The sequence below is a fragment of the Rhamphochromis longiceps genome, linkage group LG12 (assembly GCF_057381845.1).
Source record: "Rhamphochromis longiceps isolate RC_006_pf linkage group LG12, R_longiceps_female_GT1.1, whole genome shotgun sequence".
NCBI classification, from domain to species: domain Eukaryota; kingdom Metazoa; phylum Chordata; class Actinopteri; order Cichliformes; family Cichlidae; genus Rhamphochromis; species Rhamphochromis longiceps.
Window position 1 is genome coordinate 19,113,794 of NC_140568.1, and position 17,094 is coordinate 19,130,887.

Here is a 17,094-nt window from a genome sequence, read left to right on the forward strand (position 1 = left end):
CATTAGTGCTTAGTGATGCATTTTTAATATTAGTCGCACAGAGCGGCTACCAGTTCGCTCCCTGGAAATCAGCGCCTGCCGTTTGTGTCCACTACTAATGAAAGTGGCTCCACTGAGATATTCATTTAAACACTCGTTTCGGCTCTCGGAGGAGAGCGCGTTGTTTGTGACGGGGGGCCGTTTAAAAATGACAAGAGGAAATGAAATCTCCAAACAGCTACTGCTGCTATTCAGAGACTGCGTTTTTTCCCAACAGTCAGTCTTAGAAATGTGATTAAGATTGCTCTGATGTAGATTCCCGGACGCTCGCGCAGCTGCACGTCACGGCTCGGAGATTCTGCTGACTGACTGTGACTCCCTCTTGCTCGCTGTGTGGCTGCAGGTGAATGGCGGCGCTGCACAGATGGGCATGTTGTTTAGTATGCATGCAGGATGGACAGATTGAGAAAATAGCAAACTGGGGTTTTTTTGAGGCTCGGAAGAATATTGTCAGCAAGAGCATGATATTGCTATACATATAGCCAATGTTGGCAGACTTGGATTTTTCAACCAGTGCCCCGACATAAACCTGTTTATAGATAGAAAGAAAAATCATCCTACTGGTAAATACTGCTATTCAGCCGTTCCCGACTGATGTTATCATATGATATACCAGCTATTCATCTTAGTGAAATAGGTTTTAAATTCGAGACGTGTACTACAAATCCTCCAGATTGAGAACATGCTTATTCCATCCCACAGTGAAGTGGATATTGAACACCAGCAGTCCACAGTACAAAGGTCAGCTCATTCTTTTTTGATAAAACAGGCAGGGATGGCAGGAACAGGCAGTCTGTCTTTATTTCCTCTCTCCTTGTCTGATAAATGTGCACTGTCCTCCGCAGGCCCCCCTCTCCCTCCCCAGGAGGTGCAGGTCCAGTGTGGTCAAACACCCGGGTTCCTGCAGGTGAGATGGAAGCCGCCGCCCCTGACGCCTTCAGGAACCTCCAACGGAGCCAGTGTGATAGGCTACGCCGTGTGCACAAAGGGACAAAAGGTAACAAACAAAAAATTATTATTATTATTTTTTTTAGTCTTACACTGCAGATCTTAAAATGGGTAGCCTCTGCCTTCCTGAGTTGTAACTTCTCAGTAGCACTCTATTGCCATCTCCTGGAGAAAGTCTTTAATGTTCATATGCAGCCCGAGGCATGAGAAATAAACAGGTTTGCCCTGGGTCCCTTTTTCTACAGGCTATTTTTGTTATGCACACGTATGTATCCAGTAACTACATTTTTATCTTATTTTGAACTAAATGCCAGATATATGCTTTATTTATTAAGTATTTGGACGTTCCCTGAGAGGTGTGAAGTGAGTGTGAAGTATAAAAATGGTGCTGTGGCTGTAAGGCTTCAAATCTGCCTGTAGTGAGTTTTTAAATTATGGTAACTGTCTCGTAGAACTTTTACGACAGCCAAGAGGTAAAAGCTACAAATGCATATTGATATATGTATGTTTGTATGAGGACATTCTGAATTGCCCTTTGGTAAAGACTCTGGTTTCTTTGTAAATGCAGATAGCAGAGGTCTTGTACCCCACAGCAGACTATGTGACTGTGGACTTAACCAGGATTCAGGGTCTGGAGGCGAGGGAAGTCATTGTAAGGACGTTATCAACACAAGGAGAGTCCCAGGACTCGCCTGTGGCCATCATACCGCACAATCTCTTGGGCTCTCCACGCCTTTCCCACAGAACCACTGCACCTTCCCATCCCACACCCCACCCAGTTCACTCACAAACCCACCCTCCTTATCCATCGACGTACCCCCCGAACCACCCTCAGCCCCAGGTGCAGCCTCTGCCTCGACCCCAGCCCCACACGCTGCCCCACGCACAGCCTCACTCGCAGCCCATCCGCCCCCCTCCTCCCTATCCACAGCCTCATTTTCACCGCAACTCCATGCCCAAATCCAAACCATTAGTAAGTGCCAGAGAGCCAGAAACCAAAGAGCATGAGGTGGGCCTGCGGCCAGCCCAGCCCTGGGAACGCTCCCCGTCTCCGCTGCCTCCCATGCGAGGTCCCAACCTGGAGCCACCGCCCTTCCAGCCACAGCGATCTCCCTCTCCACAGAGGATCCTGCCGCAGCCTCAGGGAGTCCCCATCCCCAACACCATCGCCAAGGCCATGGCCAGGGAAGCTGCCCAGAGAGTGTTTGCTGAGGGTAACCGGGTGTGTGAGGATTTCACTCTTAAACCTTTTCACAGCTTGTGATGAGAGAGCTCTCAGCCAAAAAGCTAATGGTAATATCTTTTAGGCTGCTTTGTAAACAAGCAGTGCTTTGGAGGAAATCATTAGATTTGTGAAAATATAGTAAGATAGTTAGCAACTTGTTTGTCTTTCTCATCCTCTCGGTTATTCTTCTCTCCTTTTTCCATCTAAAAGTTTGACTTTTCCCCTGTCAGGTCGAGAAAAGGAATATCTTCAGTGAGCGAGGTAATGCTTTGCATCCTGTCAACTCTGATGAGGAGGAGGATGGCTACGACTCGCCTCATGCCAGGAGGAGAGGCGCCTCAGTGGATGAATTCCTCAGAGGCTCCGAGTTAGGCAGACAGGTACTTTACAGAAAACACAAGCTGTGCTCAGCGTGTCAGGAGAATCGGTTTGCTGGATCAAATCAAATCAGTCTGAAATCAAACCGAGTCCCATCTTAATGTGTGTATTATAATATGTACTGTAGGCTTATAATTTGGACACTTTATAAGATACATCTTGCATTCAGAACTTCCTTAACTCTTAAAGGGACAGATTCAGCAGGTTTCAGGTTGACAGCATCACACAGTTGCTGAAAATAAAGGACCTGAATTCAGAGCTTTTATTACTTACCATCGCTCTTCAGCTTGCTTTCTCTCATTCATTTCCCTTAGCACCATCATCACCACTACAGCCACAGTGAGGAGTACTACACAGAGAGCAGCCGAGGATCTGACCTGTCTGACATCCTGGAGGAGGACGAGGAGGATCTTTACTCTGAGATGCAGCTGGAGGAAGGCCGCAGACGCAGCATCAACTCTCACAACACTCTCAAGGTACATATTTACCTGCACGCCTTCACTCTACAGTGGCCTGGAGGGAGGACACAGGAAGGTGGGGAGAAATAAAGATATAGGGAAGAAGGGCTCTGCCACCTCTGGAGATACCTGCTATCTTTCACAAGCTCTACAACCAGGCCCGTCGTGGCTTTGCCTGGCTAATCTCCCGTGCCTGTTAGCTGCGTTAGCCGAATCAGCCTCCCTACTCTCCCCACCCTACCTGCTCCTCCACCCCTGCCCCTCCAGCTCTGCTTTATTCTTCCCAGGCTGATCATATGGCTGTGTATACATAAGCTGTACAAGATGCATGTGAGAAGGAAAGGGTGTAAACAAATCCCCCCCCCCCCCCCCCCCCCCCAAAAAAAAAAAAAAAAATACAGTGTTTTCTTTTACCATTTGCATTGCATTTGGATGCTCGATTTACTGTACCAGACTAGTTTTACAAGTGTTGAAAGTCAAAATGTTAAGACTGTGAACTTGAAATGCAACTATTAATATACTGTACTGTATCAAAGGGTCATGGCATATCAAGTGCACATGGGAATCTCATTTAAGTGAGTACTTAAATGGAAATATCCACTTTTGTTTATGTCTGTCATGTCCTAATGTTTAATTTGAATGTTATTGTTAACATTGTCGGCACATGATCCCGTCTTCATTTGGTCTGTCAGCGGGGATGTGTGGAAGACAACTTGATATCATGAAAGAAAAGCATTATTATAAGAGCGAGAGCTACCTGTACTGTATTGGCTGATCTTTTCTTTGTATTATAGCAGAAAATCACTACAGGTTCAGTTAGCATACCACTGATTTTGTCCAGTAAAACCTGTAGATCAATGAGGTGTTAATGAGGGGTATATACTGGTGTATTAACTCTGTCTGTGCGCCAGTTCTTCATCTCCTTTTTGTCATCACATCTATGTGTAAATCTCTGCTGCACATTTTTTATTCTCTTTAAACGTTTAGATGTTGTAAAGCGATGTGAATACGCAGGAGGAGTGCGTCCACTCAGCTTGGCATTGTTCTTTTGTTTTCTTCTCATTTTTTGCTTTTTAAAAACTTCATCTGCTCATTTCATCCTTATAAATGTTCCCACCGCCCTCACCTGTAACACTCACAGCGTCCAGTACTTTCATTCGTTTAAATGTTTTCCATGTGTAAACTCTGTGTCCACTTTTTACGATTTAACGCTCCATCTTAAAGCTGTGACAGATTCCTGTTCAGAGCATGCCATTTCCTCCTCACGGAATGAGACTGCATGTCTTACCACATAGCCACAAATAACTAATTCTGTCTTTATTTTGTCTTTCCCCCCCATTTGTTCTATTCACACACTGTGTTGTTTCCTGCCTGTTCTAAAACCTTCGAAAAACTTTACAAACCCCCCCCCCCTCCCTCGCAAAAATATAAACTGAACCGTTTACTTGAACTGAACTGTGAAATTGTGGGATGTTGAACCCCCCTCCTACCCCCAACCTCGGTCGCGACTGAAGGCATATTACAAGCGTCAGGACTTAGCTGAGGAAAGAGACTGCTGGGACCTCCAGAGGGAGGTGGTGAAGCAGAAGTCGCTCCGCAGCAAGCGTCTCCACAGCATCCCCGAGGTGGCCGAGGAAGAGTCGGACAGCGTGGACAGCATGGGTCAGCGTCTGTCCTTCGAAGACGGGGGGCGACCGGGGACGCCGCACACTCAGCGGAGGATGTACCCCCAAGACGCTCACGTGCGCAACCATCTCACCCCCAGCAAGAGCACCCGCTTGCAACGCCAACGCTCTTCCCCTCGCTTCACCGACAGCCGGTACTGCTACAGCGCCGACGACCGCAGCTTGGGACGACCCAACCGCCAGAACACCAAGAGCCCTGACAGCGGTTTAGACTGCGGCAGTGAAGAAGAAGGCTCTCTAGGGCGGGGCCATCGAGGGTACTACGCTCACGGGAGCCCCATGCGAGGACCTGTGCGCATCATTCACTGTGAAGGCCCCGTAGAGAGGCGGGCGCTGGCCATGGGCCGGAAAAGGACTCTCACACGGCAGTGCAGCGTGGAGGAGGAGTTCTCCGATGTCCCAGTGATCGCGGCCAAGTCGGTACACACGGGTGATTTTAGGAACAGGGAGCACTTTGGGCCCGGTCGGGATGCTGGGCCGCGAAACTACTCCAGGGAAGGGGCCCTGAGCGAGGGCAGGCTGAACGAGCTGGACAGGGTCTATTACAGCCCCCACAGGGAGGCTAGGGCCCAGTCTTTGTCCAGGCTCAACCGGGACCAGGCGCTGGTGTGTGATTCAGACTTTCTGATGTACTTTCCATCAGCAAGCTGCAGCCATTCTGTTTTCTTAATGTTGTGTGTTTGTTTTTTTGTTTTTGTTTTCTTTTTAAGAGACCCCCCCTTTATTTCGTTTGACTTTCTGTTTTCCTCCATTCTTGACAGTTTATCACATGGTCATGGTTGGTCTCATTTGATGTTTTATTTTGTGTGAATTACTTTGCTTGTATTTCTAGTGTTCGGTGGATTTTATAAAGTAGAACTTTCAAATTACCTAAAGGCCATTTAACAAAGTTTTGACTTCTCATGTCTTTGAGGGGAAAGGCTCCATGTAAAGGAAAGTCTCTGTGCAGTGCATGGGGACATGCTGCTCCTCTGCTCTCCCCCGCCTGTGCCTTCTTCTCTCTGCCAGCTGCAGACTTCATACGTTGCTCTCCATGTCTCACCCTCTAGAGCTCCAGCCATCTTCTGCTTTCCATCACTTCACATACAAAAAAGGAGGCCAATTCAAGACTTTTAGCCTGTTGGGATTCATTTAAGCCTTCATCTCTGTCTTAAAATTCTTCTTCATCACGACTTTTCACGTCGTTTCAGCTGATGTGATCCGAAGCCACAGGCTAAAGGCGTTAGTATCTTTTGCTCATTTGACCGCAGCTTCCCAAAGCTCATACTCGTTCTCTTCCCACTCTCGCTCTCTCTGTTCTTTCACCATGATTTCTGTCTCTTTGTGCCATCATTTGCTTCCTTTTCTCATCAAGGTGCTGACATGCACAGAACAAAACAAAACAAACAAATGGTCTTTAGCTTAACATCTGACCTTTCCCGAACCCCTGTCCATCTTGTTGTGTTGGGGGTTGATTTGATTTACTTTTCTTTTGATGGTTTGATCGGTTTCTTTACCATTATTATTATTTTTTCTATTATTTTGCCTTCCTAAGGACAAATGGAAACCACATCATTTGCTCTTATGTTTTTGTTTTTAGTTGTTTTAACAGGATTGTGGGGTTTCTTTTTGAAATATTATTTTAAATGTTTACTTGCCTGCAGGTTGTAGGTGAATCGCGGTGCTGACTTCTTCTCTGTTGTTTTTCACTCCTAAGATCATTGGGAACTCGCCGTCACATGGAAGCGCCGATCGTCTGGACCATTCAGGGAGGAGGCCGGTTCACATCGGCACCCCTCCTCAGCGACGACCTATCCCATCCATTGGTTAGTGAGGTCACCACATGAGGATCTCCACCTGCAGGGCCACTGATGTTTGTGCTTGTGATTTATACCATGTCTTACCCATATGAGCCGAGCTGTACATCTCTCCCATAGAGCTTAAACAACCACGTAGACCCCCCGTGTTTTTTGTTTTGTTTTGTTTTTTTGTTTTGTTTTTTGAGGGGGGTGGTGGTGTTTGCACACCCTGTAGCTGTCCATCCTCATGAGCTGGATTTGCCAAATGTTCACATGCAGTTTTGCAGGAAAGTTCACCTCAGACACGCCCCCACTGTCCCTGTGTTTACCGTGGGTTAACATGTTTCCATTACCAAGCCAATCCGACCTCCTCGCAAACAGTGCAAGCATTGCTGTTTTACATCCAGTGACTCCAGAGTGAAAACCTGTTGCCTTGTGCACCCTAACCCCACCCACCCACCCCCACCTCAGGGTAACCTCATCATCCTACTGTCTCAGCATGAGTGAATGGGCCATGGGGTAGAGCAGAGTGTGTGTGAGGGGGGATCTCTGACCGTTGTGATTGGTGTCTTCTGTAGAGATCACCATGGACAGTAACAGTGAGGGGAGTGAGGGGAACCTCTCACCCGTCAAGGAGGATGTTTACTATGGCAGTGTAGCTCGGCGCAGGATATGGCGATCTATGTCCTCAGAGGATCAATATGGTATGTGGTACAGCTTCTCTCCAAGATGACAATTCACCTTGACCATGCCAGAAAAGCCCAAGCGCTGTTGTTTGAACACATGCAGTGATGTCGCGGTGGTCTTTGTTCTGTTCTGGACAGCTGCTTTGTTTGGTTTAGTTTAGCTTAGCTGAAAAAAGCTGACGGGGGAAGACAAGACTGGCCACTTTTTCCTGTTGCTGGAGAATGAAAATCCCTTCCCTGTATGTACTCCTAATGCCTTAAACCCCAAGAAACCCCAACCCACCTATCCTGTCTTCCCATCTACCTTCCATGTCCAGCCCACTCTCCAACCTGCTGCAACTTAGCAATGCCTTTTTTTTTCCCCCTTCCCCTCCCACCTTATTCTTTCCTCGACCTCCTCTTTTCCCTCTCCCTGCCTTTATGAGACTGTAGCCCCTTTTGTACGTTTTTGCATGAGCTGTTTACAGTACAGTGAGAAAGACGGACACACTACTGGATGATTATTGCATTCCTGCTTTGTCCGTATCACTCAGGTGCACATTCATTACTTCCGACTGTTGAAGCACATTTTACACCACCCAAATGGCATATTTCAGTTGCTAAGCGGGAAGTTGTTGCAATATTTCCGAGCCATTTTTTAGACTTATAATCTGCCATTGTAACATTTAACATGGTGATCCATGAGAAGCATGAGGAACTGATATCAGATTCATCCTTTCCCCCTCACTGTCCCTGATATCTATGCTGCCAGGAGCTGCTGGGGCATTTGATGTGTTATCACCCATGTGAACGTGCCTCCTTGCCCTTTTCCTCTGCACATTGTTTCCAGATCTGGCCTCAGAGCATGACATTACACCTGTGTTGTTGTGGGAACACCCTCCTCATTGTGTCTGAACTCATGAAAGCATGCATGCTAATCAGCCTCTGCGAGATAAGGCAGTGAAACAGCAATGAGCAACAGTGCAGTGTTACTTGTGTCCTCCTGGTGTGTATGGTTGTTCAGCTTCCCTTGCACCTTCCCAAAACTGCCTGACACGCATTTCCTGCCTGTGTTGTGTTGTTGTGTGACGTTTGGTAACTGACACGCCAGCAAGCAGAGATGTGTGAACAAAGAACCCCGGTGTGTTTCGATCGTTTCGTTGAAAAAAAAAGGGCCTGGTTGTTTTCCAAGTTAATATTATAACCAAGGTAAAATTGTATTTATCGCATTAAACCCCTGGCTCCTTTTTCACACATGCATCTCATCGCCCGCTCCCCTGTCAGCTCTAACAAAGAGACATCTTCTGCTCTCATTGCCTCTACAGCCAACGTGGCTGTATAAGGCTGGTAGTAGCAGCAGAGGCCTCCTCTATGTTTCAGACGGCTATGGTGGGCGCAGGCACGGGCGGGGACGGCGCTCCCCGGATTACTACGAGGAGTCCGAGCCGGAGGAGATGACCCGTGTGTTTGTGGCTCTCTTTGACTATGACCCCCTGTCCATGTCTCCTAATCCCGACGCTGCTGATGAGGAGCTGCCGTTCAAGGAAGGCCAGATCATCAAGGTGGTAGACTGTCTCTTTAAATACGTGCATACCATACAGACATGGTGGGGCAGTATTATTGGCCGATATTAGTTATTGGCTAATCTATCAATATCAGCATTTATAACAGCTAATGAACGAAAATTAAAAAAATCAATGAAGAAATGGGAGAAACATCCTTCAGCCATATTTTGAGTGATGAAGTTGCATAGTTTGTCCACCAGAGGGCACTCCCTTTTGTAGGGCTGTTCGATATAACATAAAAACATCTATCGTTTCATTTTACACTATCGTTTGTTTCGTGGTGTCGCAAAATAAACTGTTTACAGCAACATCTTTTCATAGTTTTTATGGTCACTGTAGTGGCTATATTAATTTCTTAAAGTTCTCTCTTTCTCTTATATTTAATATAACCACACTACGGACGGACAAGCGACTGTTTTTATGCGTTGTCGTTAGCAACAACGACGGTAAAACCATCACGTGTCCGCTTGTTTATTTTCCACATAAACCTTTCACAATAAAGCTCAAGATCCTGTTGAGACTTTTCAAAATAAACTGAACCACGTGAAAGAGTATGCAGAGAGTTTACGGGTGAGAAGCAAAAAAGAGCCGTCAGGTGCTAAAACATAAACCTTAGACTCAAAAGTTACAACAGGCTTTTCCCCGCAGCATGCTGTGTAATAAATACTCACAATGAAAATGGTGGCCGTTACAACTTATGTCAAAAATTGTATAGTTTCATGCATCGGTTAAAACACTCGACTCCAGGTACACGACACCCAGCTGGAAACACTTCCAAGTCCAGCTTCCTGAGATTCACAGAACTTACAGACAATGTTAAATTTTTGTGATTTATTTAGTTATCGGGACGATAGATGTCTTATATCGGGATATAAGAGTGTGGTCATATCGCACAGCCCTACCCCTTTGGCAACACAACAACCAAGGAAGGCTGTCTGAAAGAAAAAAGGATCAGCATCTATCAGTATATTGGATTTTAAAATCACCAAATATTGGTATGCACCTTATCCTATATCAGTCATCCTTTAGCTTCATAACCCCCAATTTTTTGTTATTAAATTCACCCACCTTTAAATGTTGTTGCCTTTAAATAGCAATCCGGTCTTTAAGTGATGACGTGATGAATCCTGCTTCCGGGTCCAAACTACTCTGCGTTAATTAAGGCTGATGTGTTTTTAACATATTTTAATGCTTTGTATCTTCTTCCATTTAATCTCCTAAAAATGGTCAGTGATCACTGTCGGCCTCTCTGGGTTTTTATTACCGATATTCATTTTAAAGTTCAGTTTTTAAAACCTTACAATGTAACTACAGCCCAGCCCATGCAGCAGTATATTAATGGCTAACCTTGTATTGAGGATAGATTATCTCAGTTGTTCTAGTGACTGAAGTTTGCCCGTTTACAGCATCCTGCCATGCGATTGCATTTGTCCCTAACCATCGGGAACCCTCAAGTTAACTTTTATCAAGTGGAAAAAAGTTAGCGTTTATCCTCCAGCTTCACTGTTTATATTATGCTAGCAGAGCTGAGTCACTAGCGATCACATAGCACATCATTAAATACCAGCTAGCACAACTTCAGCAACCCGACAAACATCACTGCTGTTTACTTTCCTGTCTTCATTCATGTTGAAAGTGATAGCAGAGCTGTACGTATGAATTTGTTTCAGAAATCTCTGTCTGAACATGATATATTATATTTAGATGGAAACTAGCGAGCTAACTTCCTGCTAACTTTGTTAAATTTAATCAATTGTTTTCATGGATGCCTGGATGTTAAACTTAATTGTTACACCTGGTAGAGCAGCAACACTGATCATTTTATTAGAGATGAAAGAATTTAGACAGTTTTTCAACTCTCAGTGATGCCGCAGTGATCGTTTCACTTGGGGACCGGCAGTGGAGTTTGGGCCCAGACACGGCAAATGGCGTCAGACTTAAAGACCAGATAAGCTGTCCACTCCTAATCTGTCAGTTTCATGGTATCTGCCCTTTGACTCTGATACTTGTTCTTTTAGGTGTTTGGGAACAAAGACACGGATGGTTTCTACAGGGCAGAGATCCGAGATCGAGTGGGTCTGATCCCCTGTAACATGGTCTCCGAGATCCAAACAGAAGACAATGAAATGATGGACCAGCTCCTTAAACAGGGCTTCCTCCCACTTAACACTCCTGTGGAGAAGTTAGGTGAGACATGTTTTTCTTTTCCTCCTAAATGACCATCTGACTTTTCTTCTTCCTTCTGCCCTGATAACCTTTGTGTCTATCTAGCCAACTTAATGATACACTGGACTGTCTTTTACTGACTCGCTTCTCCTTTCCTCTACTCTCCCTGCTTAATTATGTTTTTCTGCTTTCCTGTGAAGTGAACTGTGACCGTTTCAAAGATGGCCGCTCAATAAATCGCAGGTCCAGAAAGTCCAAAAGAGGTCTGTGTGCAGCGAGATGCTCTTAAGCTCTCCGCTTCATCTTTACTGCTTGTTTTTCACTCTTCACCATCTTTATTCATCTGTGGGCTAAATTTTTGTACCCCTCTTGAAAATGAGCTGGTATATCTCAAGGGGTTTTCCAGATATAATGATTTTGAATACATGTATTATATTTTCTGTCATTCTAACATGGACACACTTTAAACTGAAGGCACATGGTCTTACACGAGCATTATGTATGGTCATTGGTCATCACACCCAGTTCCGTTTTTACATTCTTACCAGTGATTATTCTTGTCTCTCTATCTGTATTCTGCTTTTCTTCTTCTTAGAAAGAAACAGGCGAAGCGGGCGTCAGCAACCGATGTCCACGCGAAGAATGGTGGCTCTGTATGACTACGACCCCCGAGAAAGCTCCCCTAACGTTGACGTCGAGGTACCGTTCCCCGCAGCTCCAGCTTTCCGCTATGTCTCAATCATTGTTTGTCACATAGGCGTAAAAGCAGAAAAAGCACCAAATATTTTGAGTCATGCAGGCAATGAGAGATTATATTCTACTATTAATGCTAGTATTTTTTCCAAGGTTTAGCATTTAAAGGAATATTTTGACCGTTTGAGAGATGCTCACTGTGTTGAAGAGTTGCATGAGAAGATTGATTCTACAGTCATGTCTGTCTGTTAAAAATGAACAGACATGAGGCTGCAGGGAGGGATCCACATATTTCTGGTTTCAAAAACAAATCTGTGTCGACCTTTATTTATCTTAGGTCACGTTAAGTATGCTCATGAGTTTAGGTTTACCACCATCTTGGCTTTTAGGAGCTTCACAACCACACTTGAATGAGAGGGCGAGGTGCTAAATTTCGGAGCTAACTTTTCAACAGGTTCCTAAAAAAAATGGAGAAAAATTCCTTAGATATCCAGTTCACTGTGTAGCGAGCTGTTATTTGTCAGATAATTGGGTTAAAGGCATGAAAGGTCCACTTTTTTGGCTTCAGTTAGCTTAGGTAATCCCTGACAGCTGCGTTCAGTTGAAGCACATAAGCCCTTAATCACGCAGAACTGTAACCCTTAATGTGTTTAGTCATTGCATTTAATTTTTTGCTGCTGGAAACCGATCACAAGTAGCTGGTGGCAACCAACTGGTTGCCCACCAACAACACTCCCTTTCAGTTGTAAAGCAGCTGCCAAGTTTATGTGTATTTCAGTTTAATTGAGTTTCTTTGTGTGCAGATCACAGTTAATTGCCGTATTATTACAAACAGATTGGATGCATTTGCCTGCTTCACCCTATTCAGGGGGAAATTGACAGCAGACTGACTCGGTGTCATTGCCATTTTATTGCCATCTTGACGCGCCTCCTTTTGAAGACGTCAGCTGACTGCAAGTGAAAACTGGTACCTGTATTCGAAGCAGATTACTTGAGATTGCAAGTTCACCGTGTTCAGTCGCAATAATTTTGCTCATCCTGTGGTCTTCAACCACTGTTCTCCCATTAAAAAATGTGAAACTACCCATTTGTGGATTGGCTTCATATTTCAGCCCTGGAGACGATTGCTCACCTGGCGCCCTGGTCTTATTTAACAGACAGATGAAGTTGTATTAATCTTCTTGTTAAACTCTTTAAGACAAAGTGGAATTATTCCCTTATTATTATTCCCTGGATAATATGTGCACAGGTGAGGTTATCTGAGGAGTTAGCGCTGTGTTAGCTTGTGCTGTCTTTTTTTTTTTTGGCCCCTCCCCCCATTTCACTTACTCTCACCTTTCTATTGGCACTGCCACCGACACAGTATGAAGGCAACAGACTGAATGAGGAGGTGAGTGAGGGTTAGGAGGGTACGGTATTGTCTGCTCTCTGTGTGTTTCTTCCCCCCCACCCGTTTGTTGGAGTGCAAAAGAGGAGGTGGGCTTCGGATGCCAGGCCACGGCCCTCTGTCCTCTCCTCGGTGATCATGAATTAAAGCCCCTCACATGCATTGCCTGAGCCAGCATCTCCCCTCCTTGGTTTGGTCTTTTGTGTTGACCGCTCTCCTACATATTGTGCACATGCGCTGTTTGGTTTATGTGTTCTCCAGAATCCCATAAAAGAGATGTGCCCAGTGTGCTGCAATCCTGTCTTCAAAGTTACAACATTTGATGCATTAACAGTTGCAACAGTCCTGAGTGCTGAGACTGAATTGACACTAGTGTTTAAGATGCATCACAGTGATTTGGAGAAGGAAGCAAAAGCATTTCAAACTCATGACACTGCCCGAGAACTGGATGTTTTGGAGAGTGCTCGCTTGCTGTGACGGACAGAGATGGGCTAAACATGTCGTAATGCTATTTTTTTTCTTCTTCTTCTTTGACAGACTGAACTGACTTTCTGTGCCGGTGATGTCATCACAGTTTTTGGTGAAATAGATGAAGATGGATTTTACTATGTAAGTACACAGAATTCACATGAGCTGACCAGAGGACAAAGCAATACGAGGTTTATGGACAAAAAAAAGTGATTCAGCTAAAGGTTTTGGGGCACTTTATAAATTAATTTACCGTATTTTTCGGACTATAAGGCGCACCGGGTTATAAGGCGCACTGTTGATGAACGGGTCTGTTTTCATACATAAGATGCACCAGATTATAAGGCGCATTAAGCGAAACAAAACAGTCAGATAAGTCAAACTTTACTCTACTCATTCTTCTTGCTTCCTCCACTTCCCTACCATTAACTGATTAATGTTGAATTCTCTTGCAGCTGCTCTATTGCCATGTTGTTGCAGTATTTTAATGACTAACCTGGTATTGTGGCTGGATTATCTCAGTTGTTCTCCCGGCTGAAGTTTGGTATGTTTACAGCATCCTGCCATGCGACTGCATTTGTCCCTAACCATTGGGAACCCTCACGTTAACTTTTATCGAGTAGAAAAAGTTAGCATTCATCCTCCAGCCTTACTGTTTATGTTATGCTAACATAGCTGAGTCGCTAGCGATCACGTAGCACATCATTATATACCAGCTAGCACAACTTCAGTAACCGTACAAAAGTCACTACTGTTTAGTTTTCTGTCTTCATTTATGTTGGAAGTGATAGTAGAGCTGTACGTTTTAATTTTTTCAGAAATTTCTCAGAACATGCTATATCATGTTTAGATGGAAACTAGCAAGCTAACTTCCTGCTAACTTCTAACTCCATTAAATTTAATAAATTCTGTTTTCATGGACGCCTGGATGTTATTTAATTGTTACTTAATTGTTACACCTGGTAAAGCAGCAACGCTGATCATTTTGTGAAAGAATTTAGACAGTTTTTAACTCTCAGTGTTCGTTTGACTTTGGGACCTGAAGCGGAGGGAGTTTTGGACCCAGATTATTCCGCAAGGTTCTTGACTACGGTAGCCGTAATGCTCCGACAATCCATCAACCGGTGCGGCTTCGTAGTTTACCAAAGTCGTACTAAAACATTTTTTGACAGATTGCCGTGTACCACATAAAATTGGTTCGAGGTCAGTAAGCACAACCAAAATTCACACATAAAGCACACTGGATTATAAGGCGCACTGTTGATTTTTGAGAAAATTAAAGGATTTTAAATGCGCCTTATAGTCTGAAAAATACGGTATAGAATATGCTTTACTGTAGCGGACTACCTTTTGTCTACAGGAACCAATTTGCAATTACAATTTTTCATGGCGGATTTAGGTTCTGTCTTCATGTAATCCCAGACTGAAGCCAGGCATTGAGATCTTGGCCAGATTTCTCACAGCTGAAGATGCTTCTTTAGGTGTCAGTGATCAGATTTCTCTCTGATACAGTTATGCAAATGATCAAATCAATCAATCATAATATTGTTTTCTTGTGAAAGAACATATGATACCAAGATCCTGTCAAACACAGGAGGGTTCTCCTGCAGTTAAAGGAAAATGATAACACGCATCTAAAAATGGTTATGTGAGAATGAAGGAATATAATGAAGGATTAACTGGCCTAAAACTGCAACAGAAGAACAGGCTTGGCAGAGAAGGAAATTAATAGTGAGGAAAACAACCATCAACCACTTTATTAGGTACACCTTCCTGTATCAGGTTGGATCCTCTTTTTTTCTCTAGGACTGCTTTAGTTCTTCGTGGCACAGATTCAAGACGATTCTGGAAATGTTCCTTAGAGATTTTGGTCCATATTGACATGACAGCATCACACAGTTGCTGCAGATGTGTTGGCTGTACATCCATGTCGTGCACCACATCCCAAAGGTGCTGTGATGGATTGATGTCTCCTGACTCTGGAGGTCATTTGGGTTCAGTGAACTCATTGTTGTGTTTCAAGAAACCAGTTGAGATGATTTGAGCTTTCTGACATGATGCATTATGTCACTGGAAGCAGCCATCAGAAGATGGGTACACTGTGTTCATAAGGGGATTAGGATGGTCTGCAACACTACTCAGGTAGTGTTTAAATGATGGTGACCTGATGCTAAGCGACACCATTGCACCACCACCAATTTGAAGCGTTGATACAACGCAGGTCTGATTCATGCTTTCATGTTGTTTCTGCCAAATTCCGACTCTACCATCAAATGTTGCAGCAGACATTGAGACTCATCAGACCAGACAACATAATTATATTCTTTTGTTGATCAATTTAGGTGAGGCTGTGTGAATTATAGTCTCAGTTTCCTGTTAGAAGTTTCCTTGCTGGAGTGGCTGCCAGTGTGGTCTTGCGTTTTTGAAGCCCATCTGGTTGTGTATCCAGAGATGCTTTTCTGCATTTGCTGGTCATAACCAGCTGTTGCTTTCCTCATCAGCCGAATGCAGTCTGGTGATTCTCCTCTGACTCCTGGCATCAACGGGCATTTTCCCCCAGAGAACTGCTGCCCACTGGATATTTTCTCTTTTTCAGATCGTTCTCTTTAAACCCTAGAGATGGTTGTTGGAAAAATCCTAGTAGATCAGCAATTGTTTGAAATCCTCAGACCAGCCCCTCTGGCATCAACAACCATGGCAGGTTCAAAATCACTTAAAACTCTTTTTGTCCTCAACCTCCGAAGCTCGTCTTGACCCTATCTACATGCCTTTTAGCATTGAGCTGCTGTCACGTGATTGGATATTAGATATTTGCGCTGATGAGAAGCTGAACAGGTGTAACTAATAAAGTGGCTGGCGAGTGTTCCTCAAGTTTCTCGGTTTTACTGCTGCTAAAATTCTCCATCCCTGCTACGCGGAGAAAGGTTTAAAGCAAAAGGTAAAAATTGAAAGTTAAATACACCACAGTGAGTCTCGCTGTCCTCATGTACTCCACAGGGTGAGCTCAATGGACACAAGGGACTTGTTCCTTCCAACTTTCTAGAAGAAGTGCCTGATGATGTAGAGGTTTTTCTCACTGACTCACCATCTCGGTACCCCCAGGACACTCCAGCACGGATAAAGACCAAAAGGGTACATGCTCCTTCGCAGTACTAGCGCTCTGTCATCCATTTACTGTTTTCAGTTCCCTCTATCTCCTTTAGTTTTGTGTCTGTGCGTGTGTGTCTCATTGAGCAAAAAGGGATTTCTGACTTTATAGCATTACACTGTAAATAAATAGATGTCTAAGAAATCGATGAAAAGAAAAAAAAAAAGAAATTTTAAGACAGAGGTATTTTATTTTTCATGTTCACTGCTGTGGGTGGGAGTGGGAGTTCTGCATTGTATAATACATGGATATATTGTATTCATAAAGCATTCTCAATGAGAGTAAAATTAAAGGGCAAGAAGCTCCTGTGACTTTTTACTTGTCATGTCATGTCTGGGAAAAGATCCGTTAATACCTTTTTTTGCACATGTGTATTTAGCATTCTGACAGATGCTTTATGAATATATTCTGTGTTTGATCTTAAGTCATTTCTAATAGAGTAAATAGTTTTGTTGTACTGAAAGATGAACTATGTAGTGTGTAGCTCAGCA

General features: G+C 44.2%; 1 protein-coding gene across 1 annotated transcript in view; it reads left to right on the plus strand.

Annotated features, from left to right (window-relative positions):
* rimbp2b (RIMS binding protein 2b) overlaps positions 1–17,094 on the plus strand; it is a 108,354-nt gene that overhangs the window by 90,404 nt on the left and 856 nt on the right. Inside the window, exons 17-29 of the mRNA XM_085425073.1 lie at positions 885–1,036; positions 1,556–2,209; positions 2,443–2,592; positions 2,905–3,066; positions 4,563–5,339; positions 6,430–6,538; positions 7,090–7,215; positions 8,557–8,738; positions 10,760–10,928; positions 11,108–11,170; positions 11,503–11,606; positions 13,525–13,596; positions 16,453–16,587. Coding sequence (XP_085281199.1) covers positions 885–1,036; positions 1,556–2,209; positions 2,443–2,592; positions 2,905–3,066; positions 4,563–5,339; positions 6,430–6,538; positions 7,090–7,215; positions 8,557–8,738; positions 10,760–10,928; positions 11,108–11,170; positions 11,503–11,606; positions 13,525–13,596; positions 16,453–16,587 — 2,855 coding nt within the window. The remainder of the gene's footprint in view (positions 1–884; positions 1,037–1,555; positions 2,210–2,442; positions 2,593–2,904; positions 3,067–4,562; positions 5,340–6,429; positions 6,539–7,089; positions 7,216–8,556; positions 8,739–10,759; positions 10,929–11,107; positions 11,171–11,502; positions 11,607–13,524; positions 13,597–16,452; positions 16,588–17,094) is intronic.